The following is a 21810-nucleotide window of genomic DNA, read 5'->3' on the forward strand; positions in this document are numbered from 1 at the left end:
TTTAGAAGTGTTTCTAAACTTGATTTGCAAACGTATCTACAAAAATGTTTGAGCATATGTCCCTGATATGTTTATTTATAACTTTTGTATATACCACCATTATTAACTAATTATCTCAAAGCACAATACACATTAAGGGTGAAGTTAATGATACGGGACATAAAATATATTTCAGGTAGCCATGATAATTTCAGTTTGAGACTCACTTCTTGTTGGATCTGATTAGATCACCATTATTCTTAACCATTTAACCCTTTGCACTCGCTTGCTTTTTTCTCGAGCTGCTACCGATGTTAACCGTGTCGAGTCACACTCGACATCCGAGTGCAAAAGGTTAATGTGAGTAATGATTAACTCATCATCTGTATATTAAATATTAGTAAAGCTTATTTTTAAGGATTAAGAAATGCATAAAAATAAAAGTTCTAACATTTCCCTCCTGCCCACCCAGGGAAGATATCTTGCATATCCTCCAGAATGGGTGCATCCCACTAGGGAAAACACTTTTGCACAGGTCTGCCATGAAAAAAGAAATATCTTACCATTTATATATTAAAACTTGTTGAATGTCATTAAGGAATTGTAAGAGGGATATTTATAATTTTTAAATACATAGTTTAAGAAAAGAACAAAAATTGGTAAATTAAAAATGGCGGCAGAGTACGAGAATGCTGCTCGGACTTTATCCCAGGAACAAGCTGGAATTACAACTGAAACACGGGAAGGCTTTCTGAATAATCAATGGAAAACTCACAGGAGAGAACCCTGATACCCAAGGACTGAAGATGGAGACCGCATAGAGACTGTTATGAGGGGCAGAGGAGTGGAGGTGCGAAAGGGCTGACCAGGCACCCACAGACGGCAACTGAAGTTCTGGAGAGATATCTCAGCTGTGTGGGGTGCCACTGAGAACTCTGGGATCTAATCAGGACACTGGACTCCCCAGCAGAGAGCACCAAACTGAGGAGGGTCCCAACATAACATCTAGCTGTAAAAAACAGTGGGGTGCTGTCTGCCAGGGAGTGGCAGCTGAAAGTTTGGGTACCCTCTTAAAGAGCCAACACACAAAAATTCCCTGAGGAGCCACCCACCTTGTGCTCTGGCAGAGGGAGGGGGACGTGGACTGGAGCTATGAGAGCAGAATCCAGGACTGGGGACTCAGGGGATAGAGCTCAGAAGGCAGACATCCCAAGTTTCCTGAGCTGAATCATTCCCTCACACAGCGGACATTTTCCCCACACAGACATTTGACTTGCCTTGAGGGGGAAGACAGTTGACACACTCTATTGGAAAACACCTTTCCCTGATGCCACTTAAGAGATTAAAAGTCACAATTAGCCTCCAGGCAGAAGCAACTGCCCCACCCTGTTGAAAAAACTCACTACACCTAAGGACAATTGCCTGGGGGCAATTCAAATTGGAATCCTATTAATCTGTAGACTGAGGTTTTGAGTCTTTGCCTGATCCAATTAGTCAGAAACAGCTTTTAACACTGTCCTACACTAGTGATTGAGAGGTATGGAGGATCTACATAAAACATAGTCACAAACCCAAACAGACAAACAAAATGAGGAAACAAAGAAACAACCCCCAAATGAAAGAACTAGTGAATTCTCCAGAAGAAGAGAGAAATGAGGCAGAGGTAAGAAATTTATCTGAAACAGAGTTCAGAGTATTGATGTTAAAAATGCTCAACAGTATGAAAAAAGATATAGTAACTATGAAAGAAAGAACAGTCTGAGATAAAGAATGGCATAACACAATTAAAGAACACATTGGAAGAAATACACAGCAGATTAGGAGAAGCTGAGGATTGAATCAGTAAATTAGAAGAATTGAAAATATCACTCAATTAGAGAACCAAAAAGAAAAAAACAATTAAAAAACAAGAGGACAGCTTAAGGGAGCTGTGGGATGATGTGAAATGTAACAATGTTAGAATAGTATGTGTGCCAGAAGAGGCAGAAAGGGAGAAAGGATTAGAGTAGGCGTTTGAATAGAAAACTTCCCTAACTTGGTAAAGGAAAAAGTCACACCCTGCATGAATTTTGTGCACTGGGCCTGTAGTAAGTAATAAGTATTATGGAGAGGTAGTGAAAAGGGAACCCTCATTCACTGTTTGTAGGACTGTAGACTGGTACAGCCACTTTGGAAAACAGTCTGGCAGTTCCTCAGAAAATTAAGAATAGACTTATCGTAGGATCCAGCAATGCCTCTCCTGGGTATCTACCTGAAAAATTTGAAAATATCCACTAAGATATGTACACCCCTATGTTCATTGCACCATTATTCACGTTGGCTAATACATGGAGACAACCAAAGTGTTCTTCGATAGAGGATTGGATAAAGAAGATGTGGTAAATATATATAACTAGAGACCCAGTGCATGAAATTCATGCAAGGGGCTTGGCCCTCACAGCCCTGGCTGCCTCGCATTCACTCTCAGCCTCCGCCGACTCTCGCCACCCCTCACAGCCTCGGCCAGCCCTCACAGCCCCTCACAGCCCCTCACAGCCTCGGTCAGCCCTTGCAGTTCCTTGCAGCCTTGGCAAGTGCTCGCAGCCCCTCACATCCTCAGCTAGCCCTCACAGCCCTGGCTTTGTCTGGAAGGTCGTCCAAAAGGACAACTGGAAGGTTATTTGGCTATTCAGTCTAATTAGAATATTAACTCTTTATTATATAGGATAGAATACTACTCAGCCATAATATAAGACAGAATACTGCCATTTGCAACACGTGGATGTATTTGAAGATATTATGCTAAGTGAAATAAGTCAGTCAGAAAAAACTTAAGAACCACATGACTTCACTCATATCCTATCTAATAAAAGAGTAATAGGCAAATTGACCATCACTCTGCTATACCCACAAGCCATGCCCACCAGCCAATCAGGAGCAAATATGCAAATTAACCCAACCAAGATGGCTGCAGCCTTGGAGCGAGCAGGAGGCATGGGTTTCCCCGGTAATGGAGGAAGCCAAGCTTTCCGCACACCCTGGCCGGCCTAGGCCTCCACTCAAGGCTACAAAGTTTCAATTATAGAAGATAAATAAATCCCAACAAAAATGGTGGCAGCCACAGAGCTGGAGAGAGCAGGAGGCTTGAGTTGCCCCCAGCAATGGAGGAAGCCAAGCTTTCTGCACACCCTGGCCGGCCTAGGCCTCCACTCAAGGCTACAAAGTTTCAATTATAGAAGATAAATAATCCCAGATCCCAGAGCCTCCGCTTGGGTTGCCAGGGGGCATGTCTGGCCTGCAAACCACCACAGGCTCCTCGCCCAGGCCGCCCCCCTACCCTGATCTGGGACACCCTTTAGGGAAAACCAGCTGGCCCCCACCCATGCACCAGGCCTCTATCCTATCTAATAAAAGAGTAATATGCAAATTGACCATGACTCCAACGCACAAGATTGCTGCCCCCATGTGGTCAAAATGGCTGCCCCCATGTGGACACAAGATGGCCACCACAAGATGGCCAGCAGGGGAGGGTAGTTGGGAGGGACCAGGCCTGCAAGGGAGGGCAATTGGAGGTGATCAAGCCTGCAGGGGAGGGCAGTTAGGGGTGACCCGGCCCACAGGGGAGGGCAGTTAGGGGTGACCAGTCCTGCAGGGGAGGGCAGTTAGGGGTGACCAGGCCTGCAGGGGAGGGCAGTTAGGCATCAATCAGGCTGGCAGGGGAGTGGTTAGAAGGTGATCAGGCTGGCAGGCAGAAGTGGTTAGGGGCAATCAGAAAGGCAGGCAGGCGAGCAGTTGGGAGCCAGCAGTCCTGGATTGTGAGAAGGATGTCCGACTGCCCGTTTAGGCCCGATCCTACCGGGATCAGGCCTAAACGGGCAGTCGGACATCCCTCGAGGGGTCCCAGATTGGAGAGGGTGCAGGCTGGGCTGAGGGACACACACCCCCGTGCACGAATTTCGTGCACCGGGCCTCTAGTGTAGGATATAAAACTGAAACTCGCAGACACAGACAGGAATGTGGTGGTTACCGGAGAGAAGGGGGTGGTGGGATGAATCATGGGGTTGGAATTGGCCTAATAAACAGTGACAGGAGAGGGTTTGACTTTGGGTGGTGTGCACACAGTGCAATATATAGATCTTATATCATAGAAATGTACACTTGAAACATATATGATCCTGTTAACCAATATCATCCCAATAAACTTAATATTAAAAAATCAATAGAATGTTTATATAGTAGCAGTAAACAGTTAAATGTAATTTTAAAGGTGCATTTATTATAATAAAAACAATTTTTAAATCTAGGAATAAATCTATGAAAAGATCTGTAAGACTTTTTTTTTTTAAGATCTGTAATACTTTATGGGAAATACTAGAGGTCCGGTGTACAAAATTCATGCACTGGTAGGGTCCCTTGACCTGGCTGGCGATCTGGGGCAATCTGGGCTGATCAGGGCCTTCTGACTGCTTGCCAGGGCCTTCCTTCCCTGGGTGCTGGCCAGGGCTTTCCTTCATTCTGCACCGCCTCCTCGTGGTCAGCGCACGTCATAGCAAGCGATCAAACTCCCAGTCTCTCGGTCGAACTCCCGAAGGGACACTTTTCATATTAGCCTTTTATATATATAGATTGGAAAGCATTAGTGAAGAACATAGGACACTTAATTACATGATGCTATACCACATTCAGACAAGGAAATACTCAATAGCATAAAGATGTCAATTCTTCCCCAAATTAATAAATTCAGAGTGTGGTTCTGATAGAAATACCATTACAGTATAATAGATCTCATTCTACAATTCACATGGAAAAATAGAAGACCCAGAACAGTGAATGTAGTGTACAAGTTGAGGTGCATATGAATTACTGTATTAGTTATCAAGAATTACTACCAAAGTACTATAATTACAAAGCATAATATGGGTTCAGGTATAGAAAAATAAACCGATGGAGCAAAACAGAGAACCCAGAAACTGACCTATGTATATTTGAAAACTTACTGCATCGTAATCATTATGAAGAAATGGTGCTATCAACAAATGGTATCAGGGGTGGACTGACATGTTAGTTATATTATCTTGTACCACATACAAAAATAAAATTCTAGATGGATTGAATATATAAATATGAAGATATTATTTTACCTTTAAAATAATGAAAGAAAATATAGTAGAATGTTTTAAAATTTGTTAAATTTCATTATATATACATATATATTTTTATTATACATATATATTTATACACACACACACACACACACACACACACACACACACACACACTAGTGGCCCGGTGCATGAAATTTGTGCACATTAAAAGGGGATTAATTAGAGGAAATATTTTAATATTGCTATGCCCTTTCTCTATAACAGAAGTGTCAAAGATGAAAGAAAATTAGTAAAATGTATATGAAAATCTTCCTCCTGTCAGAGTCTGGGGTGCACCGCGGGACCCAGAGTCAAGTCCCTGCCCTCCCGCAGCACCTCAAAATTGCGCGCGACCCAGACCCAGCCGCCCCCCCCACCCTACCCCATTGGGTGAAATCCAGACCCAGCTGGCCCCACCCTTGTCAAATCCTGCCGCTCGGGGGACGCAGCCTCAGGTCCTCAGGCCCGGCGCCAGACAGGGGCCGCAGCCTCACGTCCCCCATCAAGCCCTGCCTGGTGGGGCCACAACCTCAGGGCCCCTGTCAAGCCCCACAGGGTGGGGGGGGTGCAGCCTCAGGTCCCCCATCAAGTCCTGCCAGGCGGGGGATGCAGCCTCAGGTCCCTGGCGCTGAGCGGGGAGCGCAGCCTCAGGTCCCCTGGTGCACACCGGGCAGGGGGCCCAGCCTCAGGTCCCCCAGTGCACCCTCAAGTCCCCTGGCCCAATGCTGGGGCAGGGGTCGTGGCCTGAGGACCCTGGCCCAGTGTGGGGGTGGGAGACGCAGTCTGAGGTCTCCTGGCCCGGCGCCTGGGTAAGGGGCATGGCCTGAGGGCCCCCAGCCTGGGCCAGGGCAGGGGGCGCACCTAGAGATCCCCCATCAAGCCCTGCTGGGTGGGGGGCACAGCCTAAGGTCCCCATCAAGCCCCGCCGGGCAGAGGGTGCGGTCAGAGATCCCCCATCAAGCCCCACCAAGTGGGGGATGCAGCCTCAGGTCCCCCAGGGCCAGAGTGGGGGGCACGGCCTGAGGTCCCCCGGCACGAGGGGAGCAGCCTGAGGTCCTACGGCCCAGCACCGGGTTGGGGGGCATACGTTGAGGTCCACCGTCAAGCCCCACCAGGCGGGGGCACAGCCTCAGGTCCCCCAGCCCAGCACCAGAGCCGGGGACATGGCCTCAGATCCCCTGACCTGGTGCCGGGGCGGGGGGTGCAGCCTGAGGTCCCCCGGCTTGGCGCAGGGGTAGGGGGCACAGCCTGAGGTCCCCCGGGTGGCCTTGGAGTGGGGTGGTGTGGCCTGAGGTCCCCTGTCAAGCCCCACCAGGCGGGGGGGCGCAGCTTCAGGTCCCTGCTGATTACTCGTTAATGCTCGTTACAGGAATTCAGCCTCTGCTGTGGGTGCAGCCATCTTGTGTTACAGAAACCCCGCCTCCACTGTGGGTGCAGCCATCTTGTGTTACGGAAACCCCGCCTCTGCTGTGTGTGCCGCCATCTTTGTGATGGCATAATGGGCAATTTGCATATTCTCTCTTTATTAGATAGGATACCTACATACGTGTACAATCCTATATATTAAAAGTCTAATATGCTAAGTGTCCAGTCCAGTTGTCCGGTCAACCAATCAAAGCGTAATATGCTAATGATATGCTAAGGCCGCTCAACTGCTTGCTGTGATGTGCACTGATCACCAGGGGGCAGACAGTCGACCAGTCTCTATGACATGCACTGACCACCAGGGGGCAGATGCTCTGACAGGTAGGTTAGCTTGCTGCTGGGGTCCAGCCGATTGGGTCTGAGTGAGATGGGCCGGACACACTCTGAAGCCCTCCCGCAGTCCCTCCCCAGCTTGCCAACCTCCCACGTCCCCAGCCCTGATAGTGCACCTGTGGGGTCCCTCGGTCTGGCCTGTGCCCTCTCGCAATCCAGACTGAGGGCTCTCTTCCCCTCCCCCCTGACCCCCCAGTGCATGAATTTCATGCACCGGGCCTCTAGTTTTCTAGTTTCATATAAGTACATAAGTATGGTTATGTACTAGTATGTGCTTTTCCCCCCTCAGTACAATCTTTTTGCAATAGTTTTCATCCCTGTTCTCTCTGTATTCATCCTTCCATCCCCAAACTTCCACTCTAATGCATGTCAACAAAACCATTATGTATCCCTTTATGTTTTATTCATATACTTATTTACAAATACACAGCCTCACAAATAAGATACACATGTGCAGGATTTTTGCTTAGTTTGCTTTTCAAAGTTAGGTTCTTATTATTCATACTTTTCTGCATCTTCTGGATATGGCCTTAGGATCAATTACGATTTCTTAAGTTCTGTCACCTCATTTTGCAATTTTTTTCTAATTTTGATTTATATTGTTCTTTCATGTCTTTTGTCATTTTCTTCATGTCTTTTAGCTTAATTTGAAGTAATACGTTATAGTTTTTCTCTGCTTCTTTGAACATACCCTTCTAAGGTTCCTTCATTCCCTGTAGAATTGTTACTCTGTCCCTTATTCTCTTTCTTCTTAGAGTTGTTTTGTGTAGGATTTGACTTGGAGGATTTTCTGTTCATTTTAATGTGAACGTAGCTTTCCTGAACTTTTAACAAAGAGGCTTGGTTCAGATAGTTTTTTTAACTTCATGATGCTCCCTCTTGTTTTCATGATGTCTTGCTTCTGAGACTTTCCAGCTCTAGGTATTTTCCCCACTTCTGTCTGGACTTTTTCTTTTTCCCTATTGTCCCTGTCCTGCTCAATTGTGATTCTTCTCACACCATTTTCTCCTCAAAGTGGGTGATTACTTGGGGCCATGAGAAAAGCCTACTTTTTTTCTAGTGAAGACTTCCTCTCTCCCATAGAATAAATGTTTTCATTTTTTTAAAGAAACTTACTGCCTTTATGTATAAAATATATTTACTTTTTCTCTAACAAGTGCAAACAGCCCTTGACTTATACAAGAGTACTGTTCTCAGAAATTTTACCAAAGTTTTTTAATAGTGGAATCACTTCACAAGAGATAATTTAGTGCAGGAGTACTATTTAAACAGTACATATGGTAGAGATAATTTATTAGCATCCCTCACAAAAATATTCTTCTGAATACAGCCAAAGGCTTCACTTTTTAAAGTAATTTTTCTAGTTGTATGGAGTCTTTGTTTAATAGAGTAACATGCATTTTTTTTTTATATAAGAATGAAATTTGCTTTGTCTTACAGAAAAGAAAACGAAGAGCAAAAGATGATGATGTCGTAAGCCTTAGCAGCCTTGATCTGAAGGTAAGCCTTACTGCTCTGTCAAAAAAAGCATTTAACGGTATGCAGGTAGCATTTATTTCTATGCTATAATAACAATAAATGCTTTTTTTTTTTTAATGATATTGGCTCTTATAGATACTAGCCTCTTTTTTCTGTTCTACTTTATTAAGAATGAGGAGAAGACCTCCCTTAAAACAATGTTAGGTTATAACTGGTGGTAACAAATTCAAATGTGTTAAGGAGACTAGCCTATAATATATGCAGAGAAAGGAAGTAGGATAGGGACTGTTGAAAAGGAGAGTGCCAAACCCTTCCTGAAGGAGGAAGCTGCTACTGTGCTCTAGCCCACTGCTGCACGTAGGACTATCAAATTCTGGATTTTATGTGAAATCTGAATTTTAAAAATTGGGTCAAATTTTTTCTAAAAAAAAAATATGTAAGCCAAATAACTCATCTACAAGTCAGATGCGATCCATGAGTTCTCAGTGTATGACCTATGAAAAACTAAAGCTCAGTGCATACTTAAAAATAATGATGTCCTTTGGCGTAAAATTGTAGTTAAGTCCAAAAGCTTGGTATCTTTGGAATTATTTAATACATTTTTATCATTTGGCAAATTTTATCGAACTATCTTGGTTTTAAGAAACCTTTTTTATTTTATTTTTTTGTTAATCCTCACCTGTGGGTATTTTTTCAATTGATTTTTAGAGAGAGTGGAAGGGAGGGGGAGAGAGAGAGAGGAACATTGATGTGAGAGAGATACATCTATTGGTAGCTTCCCGCATGTGCCCTGACCAGTTCTGGGCATCCAGCCTGCAACTGAGGTATGTGCCTTTGACCAGAATCCAACCCTCAACTTTTCAGTCCATGGGCCGCTGTTCTAACCACTGAGCACACCAGCTAGGGCTAAGGAACCTTTTTTAAAGATCATTATGAAAAAGGTATACATTTTTAGTGAGATTTTGAAAAATAGTTTGACATTATGTTCAATGATGGCAGTTGCTTTTAAAAGACAAGGTATTTTCTAAAACTTAAATTTGTATAGGCCTGCCCATCAACATTTCAGCAAATCCAGCCAGTTGGTGTGTTAGTGCATGCGCGCTCACGTGCGCGCACGCACACATACACATAATGTTGTTATAGAAGAATTATGTGTTTTTTAAGTGTCAGGCTTTTTGCAAAACAGCTTCAATTACATTTTTAAATCTTGTACTCAAAGAAGCATGAAATGGCAATCCTGGGTATTTTTAGGTATGCTTCAAATCAAATCATGTACAGAAATAAGACAATTATTTGTAGTTTGCCACAATAAAATCATAGTCAAATCTACTTAGAGACAATCCTCCTTGTTTTTACCCCAGTTTCAGCAATTATCAATATGTGATCAGTTTATTCTTGTTTCACCTATCACTCATCTACCTGCCTGTGGATCATATTGAAGGAAATCCTAGACATTGTGCCATTTCATCTGTATTATCAGATTCAGTGCCCATACTTTCCTTGATTGTCTTATACAATTTTTGTTTTGTTTTGTTTTTTCATATTGTCTGTTTGAATTTCAATTCATATAAGGTCCATACATTGTGATTGATTATATCTCTTAAGTATCTCTTAATCTGTAGGTTTCCTCTCTAACTCTTGGTTTTCTTGTCATTTTGTTGTTGAAGGAACCATGTCTTTTTTCCTGTAGAACTTTCCATAGCCTGAATATTCATGATTGCATCCCCCTGGCATCATTTCCTATGTTCCTCTTATTTCCTGTACTTATGATAAATTGGTAGTTAGATGTAGAAGTTGTTTTTTTTTTGGGCTGTGTACTACCTTCAGGGGGTATATGATGTCTTTTTGTGATGTTTTTAAAATTAATTATCATTGCTTAGATCATTTTGCTTATTGGAGGTTGCAAAATTATGATATTGTGCCTTTATCAGTCCTCAATTTATTATCTGGTATATTTCTGTAAAGAGAAAATTCCCTTCATCAACCATTTGGTCACTTCGAGGTACTGATTTATAATAAAGGCGGGACAAGTGCTTGATTCCTTTCCCTTACCACTTTTCAAAAATAATGAGTTTTAGTCATTCAAATTCTTTCAAAGTAACTAATGATTTTTTCTTTATAATATTATATGAAATCATGGATATGAACATATTTGTTGTATTTTGACCCATTTTTATTATTATTCTCACTATTCTCAAATTATTCCTTCTTTGGTCACTGAAGGCTACTTCATGATGGCTCCTGTGTCCTTCTTCCTCCACCCCCTCCCCCAGCTTTATTAAGATATTCTTGACATGTAACATTGTGTAAATTTAAGGTGTACAATGTGTTGATTTCCCATATCATTTTGACATAATCTTCACCTCATATCTAGAGGCTTACTAACCTCCTTTTCTTCCAGATTGACAAGTTATTCCAGGTTCTAGGACAACAGTCTATATTACTACAGATTAATACAAATGATATGATTACTGAAAACATTTTATGTTTTATTTTTCAGGGTTTTTTTGTGCCCTGTTTCTTTTTCTGTTCCACACCTGCAATTGATCATTTTTAAAAGTTCTAATTTCCTTGGGAAATGGTAGAGGTTAAAATCTGGGCATTATGAACTACGTGCTACCTGATTGATCGTTGATTCTAGGCCTTTTTAATGGACAAAGCTAGGAAATATATATAATCTTTCAGATAAAATTATGAGTTTATGTTGATATTTTAAATTCAAGGCTAAAGATTTTTACTTAATCTCATCAATTTTATTGATCTCTTTCAACTGCATTAAAAATCTTGGTTTTAGGAATACTGATATAATTACTTATTTGATTTACCCATGGTTCTAGGACAACAGTATACATTACTACAAATTACTATAAATGATAAAATTACTGAAAACCTTTTATGTTTTATTTTTCAGTTTTTTGTTTATTTGTTTTGACACACAGACTATATATAGTAAGAATGTAAAAATCCTGCTGTTTTTAAATTACTGAACTAGTTATTTTCTATGTGTATAATGGCAGTAACTCACATCTTTTTATTTTTAAGAATTACTACTTTTTAGTATAATTTTTCTTATAATTATGTAACAAAATTGTATAGAACTTCAAAATCAATTCTATAAGATTCTCATTTTATTCCTTGCTTCTGTACCCTGCACCTTCTTCCATACAAAATCTTTTTTTTAATTTTATAATTTATCCTCCACTTTTTTAAAATATAACCAATTGTATGTATCTGTATATCCCACTGTCTTGATTAACCATTGCATGCTGTCTTTCATTATCTGTTCTATTTTATTCTCTCCTTTTTTGTTGTTGTTGTTGTTTGTTTTATGTGTTTTTGCTTTAGTATATCTCTTGACATTTAGGAAGATTCGTGTTTTTATTCTATTGGTTATCTTTATATAACTAGTAGATCTATATATCTTCATATACTTCCAATTCCCTCCAGTTGGAAGCTACAGATTAGTTCATTCCTATTAGCATTATTTTAATTAATAGCACCTCTTCTCCTTCTTCCGATTGAAGTAGTATCTTTTTATTCTAAATTAATACATTTAAAGTAATAAGTGCTTATTTTACTTTTCATGTACACACTCACCATTCTCCATTTTTTAAAAGTCTTGCTGTGTCAGAGCATTTAGCCATTACAAATGATCAATAACCATTTAGTTTTAGTTCTATAAGTAAATATATATTAATGCTCAGCACCTGTACTGAATCTTTTTTTTATTGTTGAAAGTATTATATATGTCCCCCTTTTTTTCCAACATTGACCTCCTTTAGCCCTCCCCACCTTCTGCCCCAGGCCTTCACCACACTATTGTCTGTGTCCATGGATTATGCATATATGCATACAAGTTCTTTGGTTGATCTCTTCACACCCACCCACCCTCCCCTGCCTACCCCCTAAGATTCCACAATCTATTCCAGTGATGGGCAACCTTTTGAGCTTGGTGTGTCAAACTTCGCCAAAAAACTGAGCATAATTCAGGTAGTGTGTCACTTTGAGGAAAAAACATTATTTTGCGATATTTATAGTTTAAATAACATAAATGTATAATTGATATATATAATTGTATTTAATAAACCTCAGCGGTCGCGTGTCATCAAAAATGGCTACGCGTGTCAGTGCTGACACGCGTGTCATAGGTTCGCCATCACTGATCTATTCCATGCTTCTGTCTCTGGATCTATTGTGTTCATTAGATTCCACATATGAGTGAGATCATTTGATACTTGCCCTTCTCAGATTGGCTTATTTCACTTAACATAATAATCTCCCAAGTCCCTCCATGCTGTCTCAAAGGATAAAAGATTCTTCTTTTGTACTGCTACGTAGTATTCCAAGGTGTAAATGTATCACAGCTTTTTTACCCACTCATCTGCTGTGGGGCACTTGGACTATTTCCAGATCTTAGCTACTGTAAATTGAGCGGCTATGAACATAGGGGTGCATACATTCTTTCTGATTGGTGTTTTGGGTTTCTTAGGATATGTTCCTAGAAGTGGGATCACTGGGTCAGATGGCAGATCCATATTTAATTTTTTGCGGGAACTCCATACTGTTTTCCATAATGGCTGCACCAACCTGCATTCCCACCAGCTGTATTTTTGGGTTCCCTTTTCTCCACATCCTTGCTAGCACTTGTCTTTGTTGATTTATTGCTGGTAGCCATTCCGTCAGGTGTGAGGTGATACCTCATTGTTAATTTGCATCTCTCTGATGATCAGTAACTTTGAGCATGTTTTCATATGTCTCTTGGCCATCTATGTTTATGTCCACTTTGGAGAAGTGTCTGTTTAGGTCCTTTGCCCATTTTTTAATTGGATTGTCTTCCTTTTGTTAAGTTGTATGAGTTCCTTATGTATTTTGGATATTAACCCTTTATCAGATGTATCATTGCCAAATATGTTTCCCCATACAGTGGGCTCCCTTTTCATTTTGCTGATGGTTTCTTTTGCTGTGCAGAGCTTTTTATTTTGATGTAGTCCCATTTGTTTATTTTCTCCTTAATTTCCTTTGCCTTAGGAGATGTATCTGCAAGTACTTTGCTATGAGAGATGTCTGAGATTTTTCTGTCTATGGTTCTTCTAGGATTTTTATGGTTTTGCAACTTACATTTAATTCTCTTATCCATTTTGAGTTTATTCTTGCATATGGTGTAAGTTGGTGGTCTAGTTTCTTTTTCTTTTTTTTTTTTTTTTTTTTGCATGTATCTGTCCAATTTTCCCACACCATTTATTGAAGAGACTATCTTGACTCCATTGTATGCTCTTGCCTCCTTTGTCAAATATTAATTGAGCGTAATGGCTTGGTTCGATATCTGGGGTCTCTTTTCTGTTCCACTGATCTACATGCCTGTTCTTGTGCCAGTACCAGGGTGTTTTGATTACAGTGGATTTGTAGTATAACTTGATATCTGGTGGGTTTTTTTTTTCATCCCTTCACTCCCATCCTGTGTGGGTCTTTCTGCCATTATTTCTGGCATTGTGATCCCTCCAGCTTTTTTGTTCTTTTTCTAGGTTGCGGTGGCTATTCGGGGACTTTTTTGGTTCCTTAAATAGCCACAGCAATATAAAATAAGATTTTGGAGTATTTGTTCTAGATCCTTATAGAGATTTATTTTTTGTCCTAATATGTGGTCTGTCTTTGAGAATGATCCATGTGTACTTGAGAAGAATGTATATTCTACAGCTTTGGGGTGAAATGTTCTATAAATTTCTATTAAATCCATCTGTATCAGTGTGTCCTTTTAGAGTCTCTGTTTCCTTATTAATTTTTTGTCTGGAAGATCTATCCAGTGAAGTCAGTGGGGTATTAAAGTCCCCTACTATGACTATATTGCTGTCAATCTCTCCCTTAAGGTCCTCTAAAAAAAAAAGTATATATATATATATATATATATATATATATATATATATATATATAGTTGTCCCTATATTGGATGCATATAAGTTTACCAGGGTTATATCCTCTTGTTGGATCTATCCCTTTAGTATTATGTAGTGACCTTTATTGTCTATTGTGATGGCCTTCATTTTGAAGTCTATTTTGTCAGCTATGAATATTGCTACCTTAGGTTTTTTGTGTGGGGGTTTGTTTTTTTTTCATTTCCATTTGCATGGAAAATTTTTTCCCATCTCTTCATTCTCATCTTGTGTGAGCCTTTTGTTCTGAGGTGGATCTCTTGTAGACACCATATAATTGAGTCATGTTATTGTAGCCATTCAACTACCCTATGTCTTTTTATTGGAACATTTAACCCATATACATTTAAGGTTATTATTGACTAGGGGCTCAGTGCACAAATTCGTGCACCTTGAAAGGAACTGTGGCTCGCGAGGCTGCGGTGGGCACAGGGGCGGGTCTTGGCCCATCCTCCACACCCTCCCGCCGTGGTCCCGGGTCCCCTATCTGCCGGCAGCCCCGCTGACAGCGCCGGCCCCACTCTCACCTGCTGACAGTGCGGAGCTATTGAGGTGGAGCCAGCAGCAGGTTCAAGCGGGGCCAGCACCAGCAGTGGGTGCGAGCGGCGGCTCCAGGGCCAGCAGTGGGTGCAAGTGCCGGGCAAGACAATGGCGTGCGGGAGCAAAACATTTTCAGTAACCACTAGAGCGGTGATGGGCAACCTTTTGAGCTTGGTGTGTCACCTTGGCCAAAAAACTGAGCATAACTCGGGTAGTGTGTCACTTTGAGGAAAAAACATTATTTCGCAAATGTTTCATCCTCAGGAGCAGCAAATGTTTCATCCTCGGCATGTGGCCGCCTCAGCGGCCGCGTGTCATCAGAAATGGCTACGCATGTCAGTGCTGACATGCGTGTCATAGGTTCACCATCACTGCACTAGAGGCTTGCCCCAATGACAGCAAGTGGCGCCCCGCTTTGGTCTGGCATCGCTACTCACCTGCTCCATCATCCCACTGCAGCCGACATCTGCATGTTCCACACACACCTCCTGGTGGTCAGCGCACATCATAGCCACTGGTTGTTAGGTTCCGCCATTCGGTCTATTTGCATATTAGGGTTTTATAGAGAGAGATAGGTACTTATTTATAGCTATTTTAATTCTGTATGCCTAGGTTTCTCTCTCTCTCTTTCTTCTCAATACAGCAGCCCTTTAGCATTTCTTGTAATACTGGCTTGGTGGTGATGAACTCCTTTAGCCTTTTTTTTGTTGGGGAATCTCTTTATTTCACCATCTATTTTGAATGCTAGCCTTGCTGGATATAGTAATCTTGGTTTCAGATCTTTTCTTGAATACTTTATGCCATTCTCTTTTAGCCTGTAGAGTTTCTGATGAAAAATCAGCTGACAGACTTATGGGAGCAATTAGGTAACAAATTACATTTCTCTTTCTGCCTTTAAGATTCTCTCTTTGTCTTTAATTCTTGGCATTTTAATTATGATATGTGTGGGCACGGGCCTGTTTGGGTTCTTCTTGCTTGGGACTCTCTGTGCCTTCTGAATTTGTGTGACATTTTCCTTCACCAGGTTAGGGGAGTTTTCTGCCATTATTTCTTCAAATGCAGTCTCTCCCTTTCTACCTCTTCTGGCACAACTACTATTTGAATATTGTTGTTTCATGTTGTCCCACAGCTCCCTTAAGCTGTCTTTTTTTTTAACTAACCAATTTTTAGTGAGATACATAGTAGTTATTTGTATCTTTAACTCTAGTATTTCAAAGTGGAACATAGTTTTCTTATATTTAGAAAAAGTCCTTAAAGTATTTATTGTGAACTTGTGGAATCTTTTTCTACACTTGTATATATTTTTAAATATATGTTTAATTTAGTAATATAAAACAGAACTACACAAGGGCTGAAAATACAAATTTTACTGTCATCTATATTTCTTTACAGACTAAAAGATTGTTTATGTATTTCTCTATATAAGATCCTTAAAAACAATTAGAAAGTTGAAAAAAACAGGTTGGCAGTTGCATTTCACATTGTCACATGTAGAGGGCAGCAGAGAGCTTAGATTTAGTTTTCTCTACCTATTTTGGCTTTCCTAGCTAAATTTATAATTACTTGTTCCAGACAAAAGTAAATGGAAACAAGTAATAATATCTAGACTTAAAAAAAGCAAAGGTTATTCTTCAGTTCTCATTTGTTTCTAAATTCCAGAATTCTAATTTTACATTAAAGGGAGAAAAAACTTAAGTATAGCCTAACTGTCCTTTTTCTTTGGAGAAGGGAAACAATGTTATCTTTCTCCTTTCCTTAATCATTTTTTAGGAAAGAAAGCATCAATAGCCCTGTAAAGCAGAACAGGCTATAATTAAACCTGGTCTTTGGAAACCAGTAATTTTACCAAAAACTTGATATTTTTTACAAAGCTGCATTATTTTTAGATAACTCAGTTTTTAGTTTATAAATTCTAGATTTTCTGCATACATAGAAGATACGTAACCAGTCTTCTTCAAGTATGTTATTTGTAGAAAGTTATGTAAATAATTGCTATTAATAATATGATCATTAAATAAATCATCAATTAAAATAGGATCTTTTCTACAACTTAAGCAGCTGGAACTATTTTATCTTTTTTCTTACCTGCCTTGATATACAAAGGATACAGGGTAGATAATCTCTCCTCTTTTGGGGGGTTTCCTTCTCTCGAAAATGCCAGTAGTTATTCAGCAAACATTGGCCTGAGACCAAGGTTTTAAACCTAGCTCTGCCCCTGATTCCCAGATGACAGTGAGCACTGAGCATGCACCCAACATGTACTAACGGTGTTACGTTTAGTGACTTCTCTGGAAGCTATATTCTAATATGAGTCGAACAGACCAGATTTGGACCTATTTAGCCATTGATTAATCATGCAACTTAGAGTCAACCATTCTTTTTTTATTTTTTTTTAATATATTTTATTGATTTTTTACAGAGAGGAAGAGAGAGGGATAGAGAGCCAGAAACATCGATGAGAGAGAAACATCGATTGGCTGCCTCTTGCACACCCCCTACTGGGGATGTGCCCGCAACCAAGGTACATGCCTTGACCGGAATCGAACCCGGGACCCTTGAGTCCGCAGGCCGACGCTCTATCCACTGAGCCAAACCGGTTTCAGCGAGTCAACCATTCTTAAGGCCAACCACATCACGTATAGCACAGGTGTGACTGGGTAATAAACAATAGATGATGATATATACTAGTCACCATTACTTTAAAAAAAAAGTCTCAATACACCCTAGCCTATTTGGCTCAGTGGATAGAGTGTCGGCCTGTGGACTGAAGGGCCCCAGGTTCGATTCCGGTCAAGGGCATGTACCTTGGTTGCAGGCTCCTCTGCAGTTTGGGCCCTGGTTGGGGCTCTTGCAGGAGGCAACCAATCAATGTGTTTCTCTCACATTGATATTTCTCTCTGTCTTTCCTTCTCTCTTCCACTCTCTAAAAATCAGTGGAAAAATATCCTTGGGTAAGGATTAAAAAAAAAGTCTCAATACAGAAAGATAAATTATTAGCATCATCTTGAATGTAAAACACATTGGTGATTACAGAAGGACAGTGTTGGCTCTTCCTGCATGAAGTAACATTGTCCTGCAAACCTTAGTAAATTGTTTTGTATAGATTATTTGTCATCATAAATAGTCTATGCCCACTTTATTGTTTTGTTTTGTTAATCCCCATCCCAGGATATTTTTCCATTGATTTTTTAGAGAGTGGAAGAGAGCGGGAAAGACAGGGAGAAACATCAATGTGAGAGAAACACATCGATTAGTTGGCCTCCTGCACATGCCCTGACCAGGGCCCGGACCAGGGAGGAGCCTGCAACTAAGGTCCGTGCACTTGACCAGAATCGAACCCGGGACCCTTTGGTCCGCAGGCTGATGTATTATCCACTGAGCCAAACCGGCTAGGGCTATGCCCACTATTTTTTTGCTCTACTCACTCTTCAACCTCTGTAATCTTCTGTCTTTATTTCAATGAACTAGCACACTTGAGGTCCCATTAAACTTATCCATTAAACTAAATCTATGAATCTTTTCTTACTCTTCTTAACCTTTTTGCTATAATTAATACTTTTTTTCCCCTTGGCATCTTGCTTTGTCTCTTTCTGACTGTTCCTTTTGCAAAATTCTTCTTCCCTTAGCATTTCTCCAAAGTTAGATCTTTGGACCCCTGTTCTTTTTGTCCAGATTTTCTCTCCCAGGTGTTTCATTCACTCCCAAAACTTGATCTCTTTGTGTCTGACTCCCCAACCTAATCTATCCTCTGGCCTCTTCCAAGTCCTTGCCAAGCATTTCTAAGTACTAGGTCAGTATTTTCAATTGCATGTTCTTCCACCACCTCAGACTCATCTAAAATGAAACAATTTTCTTTCAAAGCTCATTCCTCCATATTCCTTTATTTACATTGACAGTTACCCCTCTGAACTTGAAAATCATAGGCATCTTTGACTTCTCGCATATGTTGTCGCTTGCAAATAGTTTCCTACCTTACACAGAGTTCTTGATACCTGATTGTGACTTTTGCATTTTCCAGTCACTTTAAAACCATCTTCAACACCACTTTACAACATAACTTTCATTTCTCTCTCACATCTGCTCAATAAAACGCTCTGCTCCTTTGTCTTTACCCACAGCCCGTGACCTCGCACTGAATTCATTTTGTTCCTTTGAGAAAGCCTTGCACTTTTCCCTTGCTCAGACCTATGAAAAACATAACATGGCCTTCAAGGCATGAAATAACATCTTAAAGCCTCTTCCCTAGCGTCTTTCCTCATCTCAGCTCAGAAAACTACCAGAAGTGGTTTCTCCTTCTGAACTCCTGCAGCACTTACTAGCTATATAGGTTATTTTGGAATTTTCAAAAGCTGTCTTATATTAGTTATCTCTTCATGTGCCTTCCCTTTACACAATGGTCTATTAGCACTTTAGGATTAGATATGAAACCTGTTTTTTTTGTACCATCCTCATTATTTAGAATAATGCCTTCTACACAGTAGATTTTTAAGATTTCTCTGCTCCTAATAAATCCTAAGAATGGAAATATTTTTGCAGATTACCAGCAGTATGTCTTTCATAGTTAGGATAAAAATCCTGTGTTTCAAAATAGAATACAGTACTTTATGTTAAAGAAGAAAATCGGTTTTGTAGCAGGACTACCAGACCAACAGAAATAATGTTTTTCCAGAGAAGAAAGGATTTAGCCTAGAAATGTAGAGACTGTCACTAGTATGTGACCTCACTTCACCTCTGTGAACTTCATTTCTTCAGCTGTAAAATGCAAGACTTTTTATGTAGATTTTTGACCCTGTTAGGACTATATCAAGGTTAATTCAGAATAGAGAAGGACCCTGTTACACATTTTTAGAACAGAAATCACCTTTTGTGTATTTATTATAAAACATCTATTACACAGATATCAAAATTTTAAAACAGAGAAAAAGTAACTGCCTTTAAGTCTTAAGAAATACTGAACTTTAAACTGTGAGGTAGCCCAATTATACTTCACATTTATTTCAAGAACAGAGTGACCTGAAGTGTGCCTACTGCACTTTGTTAGTCTCAAGAAAACATGGTGGGAACCAGTTTCTAAAGACTTAGATAATTTTACAATTGTGAATATACTTATACTCATGTAAAATAAAGGCAAGGTCCCAGGATAATTAGGCTTTCCTTTAGCTATATACACTTATTTAATTCTGAATTATTATTTTCTTAAACTTGTCAAATTGCCCATACTAAATTTCTTTCTAGGCAATAGGGTTTTATAGAAAAAGGATTCCTGTCTGTGACTAAGTAGTAGAGTAAGTAACCTAAATAAGCAATTAGTTTCCCTTTGGGAATGCTTTTAAATCAGAAAAAGCCTTACATTTACCCAGTTTCCTTTTCCCTTCTGTTCTTAATGTAGACATTCCAAACCTCTTGATAAAGAGCTTTCTCTTGCACAGTGAAAAATGAGAAGCCTAGGTGTGCCCAGCTGTCAGTTAGCTGTAGTCACGTGTCTGTTGGGTGCCCGCCCACTGGAGCCTGGTCCGAAGCTAGCCCCTCCCATAGAGCCTTGAGGTCTGTGTGCTTTTTCACTGCTGCTCCCAGAGGCAGTTAGCTCCACCACAAGGAAGAGGCATGGGCAAATGGCTGCCAAGGGTGGCTGAGCACTCAGAAGAAAAGCCTGTGTGTCTGTGTAGTGCTTGGTTATAGGGCGACTTGGATGTGGATTAACTCTAAAGATTTTAAGGGAAACTTGGTGAAGCATGGTGGCTCATGATGAGATTGGAGGTCTCCTACCTATTAAAAGGACTATACGAGTCCTAGATGTAAATAATCAGTCCTTCAGAGAACCAGAGGTAAGACTTTTAGAGAAAAATTAAGCCAAAAGGATGTCTTCTAATTCCACAGAACTTTAAGATTTTTAATAATTTATAAACAGTAAAATTTTAAACTTAACTTTTGATCTTGCTGAATGTTAAAATGTGTAACTAATTTATATTCAAGTTTGAAGTGTGTTTAGGAACTTTGGTAAAGTTTAGGAACTATGGTATAGTTAAGTTTATACATAGCATAGTATGAGTGTACACAAACTTGAAACAGAAAAAGGTTTTAAATGTTATGCTGCTCAATTTGGTTAAATTGATCACATTTCTAATGCTTATTAAATAGTTACTATTTATTTAACTTGCATTTATGTTATCTAGTCTTAGAAACTGTTTTATGGAATAAATAAGATTCCCCTGCCAGCTAGTGAACAAATTTCAACTAAAATGCTGTCTGATCTAGTGCTTGTTTTTATTTTTTTTTCCACATCTAATAAGTTAATTGTATGCGACTTTTTTCTTCAGAAAGAAAAATGTTAAAATATTTAAACCAGTGAATTATTATTTAGCTACAGCCACCTCCTTGCTTTAATTGTTTGAAGTCAGTGTGGTTTTTAGAAATCTGTATGAACATTTATCAAAATAAGTTGTGATTTTTATGCTATTTTATTTAATTTTTGACAGTTGATTACTATTATATGAGTATTCCATTTATACTACATAATACAGTATATTTAATGTTTCTGTACTTTATTAACTGTATATACTTGATTGTGGTGATAGTTTTGTGGCTATATACAAATATCAAAACTTATGAATTACATATTTTAAATATGTGCAGTTCTTAAGGTTCAGTAAAGCTGTGAATCATATATACATACACCTTTTGATTATTAAAATAGCTGCCATCTTTAGAAGGTATGCTTTCTTTTGGTGTGGTTTAACTTTGGTTTTTGTTTCTCTGTTTGTTTGGTTTTTGCTTATATGTTTCAGTTTTCTCAAAATAATCTAAGCATTTTCATTGATTAGAGCAAGTCATACATGGTGAACAGTGTAAATACTGAAACTAACCTTTTTTGTTTGGTATCAGACACTAGCCATGTTTCTGATGTACCTTTATTTCAAAGATTAAAAACAACAGGAATATTGTCAGGTTTTTTGGTGCTAGCAACACAGCCTTAAATAAATAACTAAATTTGGCTACTTCAATTA

The 21810-nt window shown here is 39.8% G+C and overlaps 1 protein-coding gene across 2 annotated transcripts in view; it reads left to right on the top strand.

The window, feature by feature from the left end:
- The window catches only part of NET1 (neuroepithelial cell transforming 1), a 47446-nt gene that overhangs the window by 15393 nt on the left and 10243 nt on the right, over nucleotides 1–21810 (top strand). Inside the window, exon 3 of one of the 2 annotated variants that reach the window (XM_008155348.2) lies at nucleotides 8301–8360. In XM_008155348.2, the coding sequence (XP_008153570.2) occupies nucleotides 8301–8360 (60 nt within the window). Of the gene's footprint in view, nucleotides 1–8300; nucleotides 8361–20391; nucleotides 20632–21810 lie in introns of those variants that run through there. The other variant, XM_008155349.3, reaches the window with a different exon arrangement.

This window comes from Eptesicus fuscus, chromosome 2 (assembly GCF_027574615.1).
Source record: "Eptesicus fuscus isolate TK198812 chromosome 2, DD_ASM_mEF_20220401, whole genome shotgun sequence".
Classification (NCBI taxonomy): domain Eukaryota; kingdom Metazoa; phylum Chordata; class Mammalia; order Chiroptera; family Vespertilionidae; genus Eptesicus; species Eptesicus fuscus.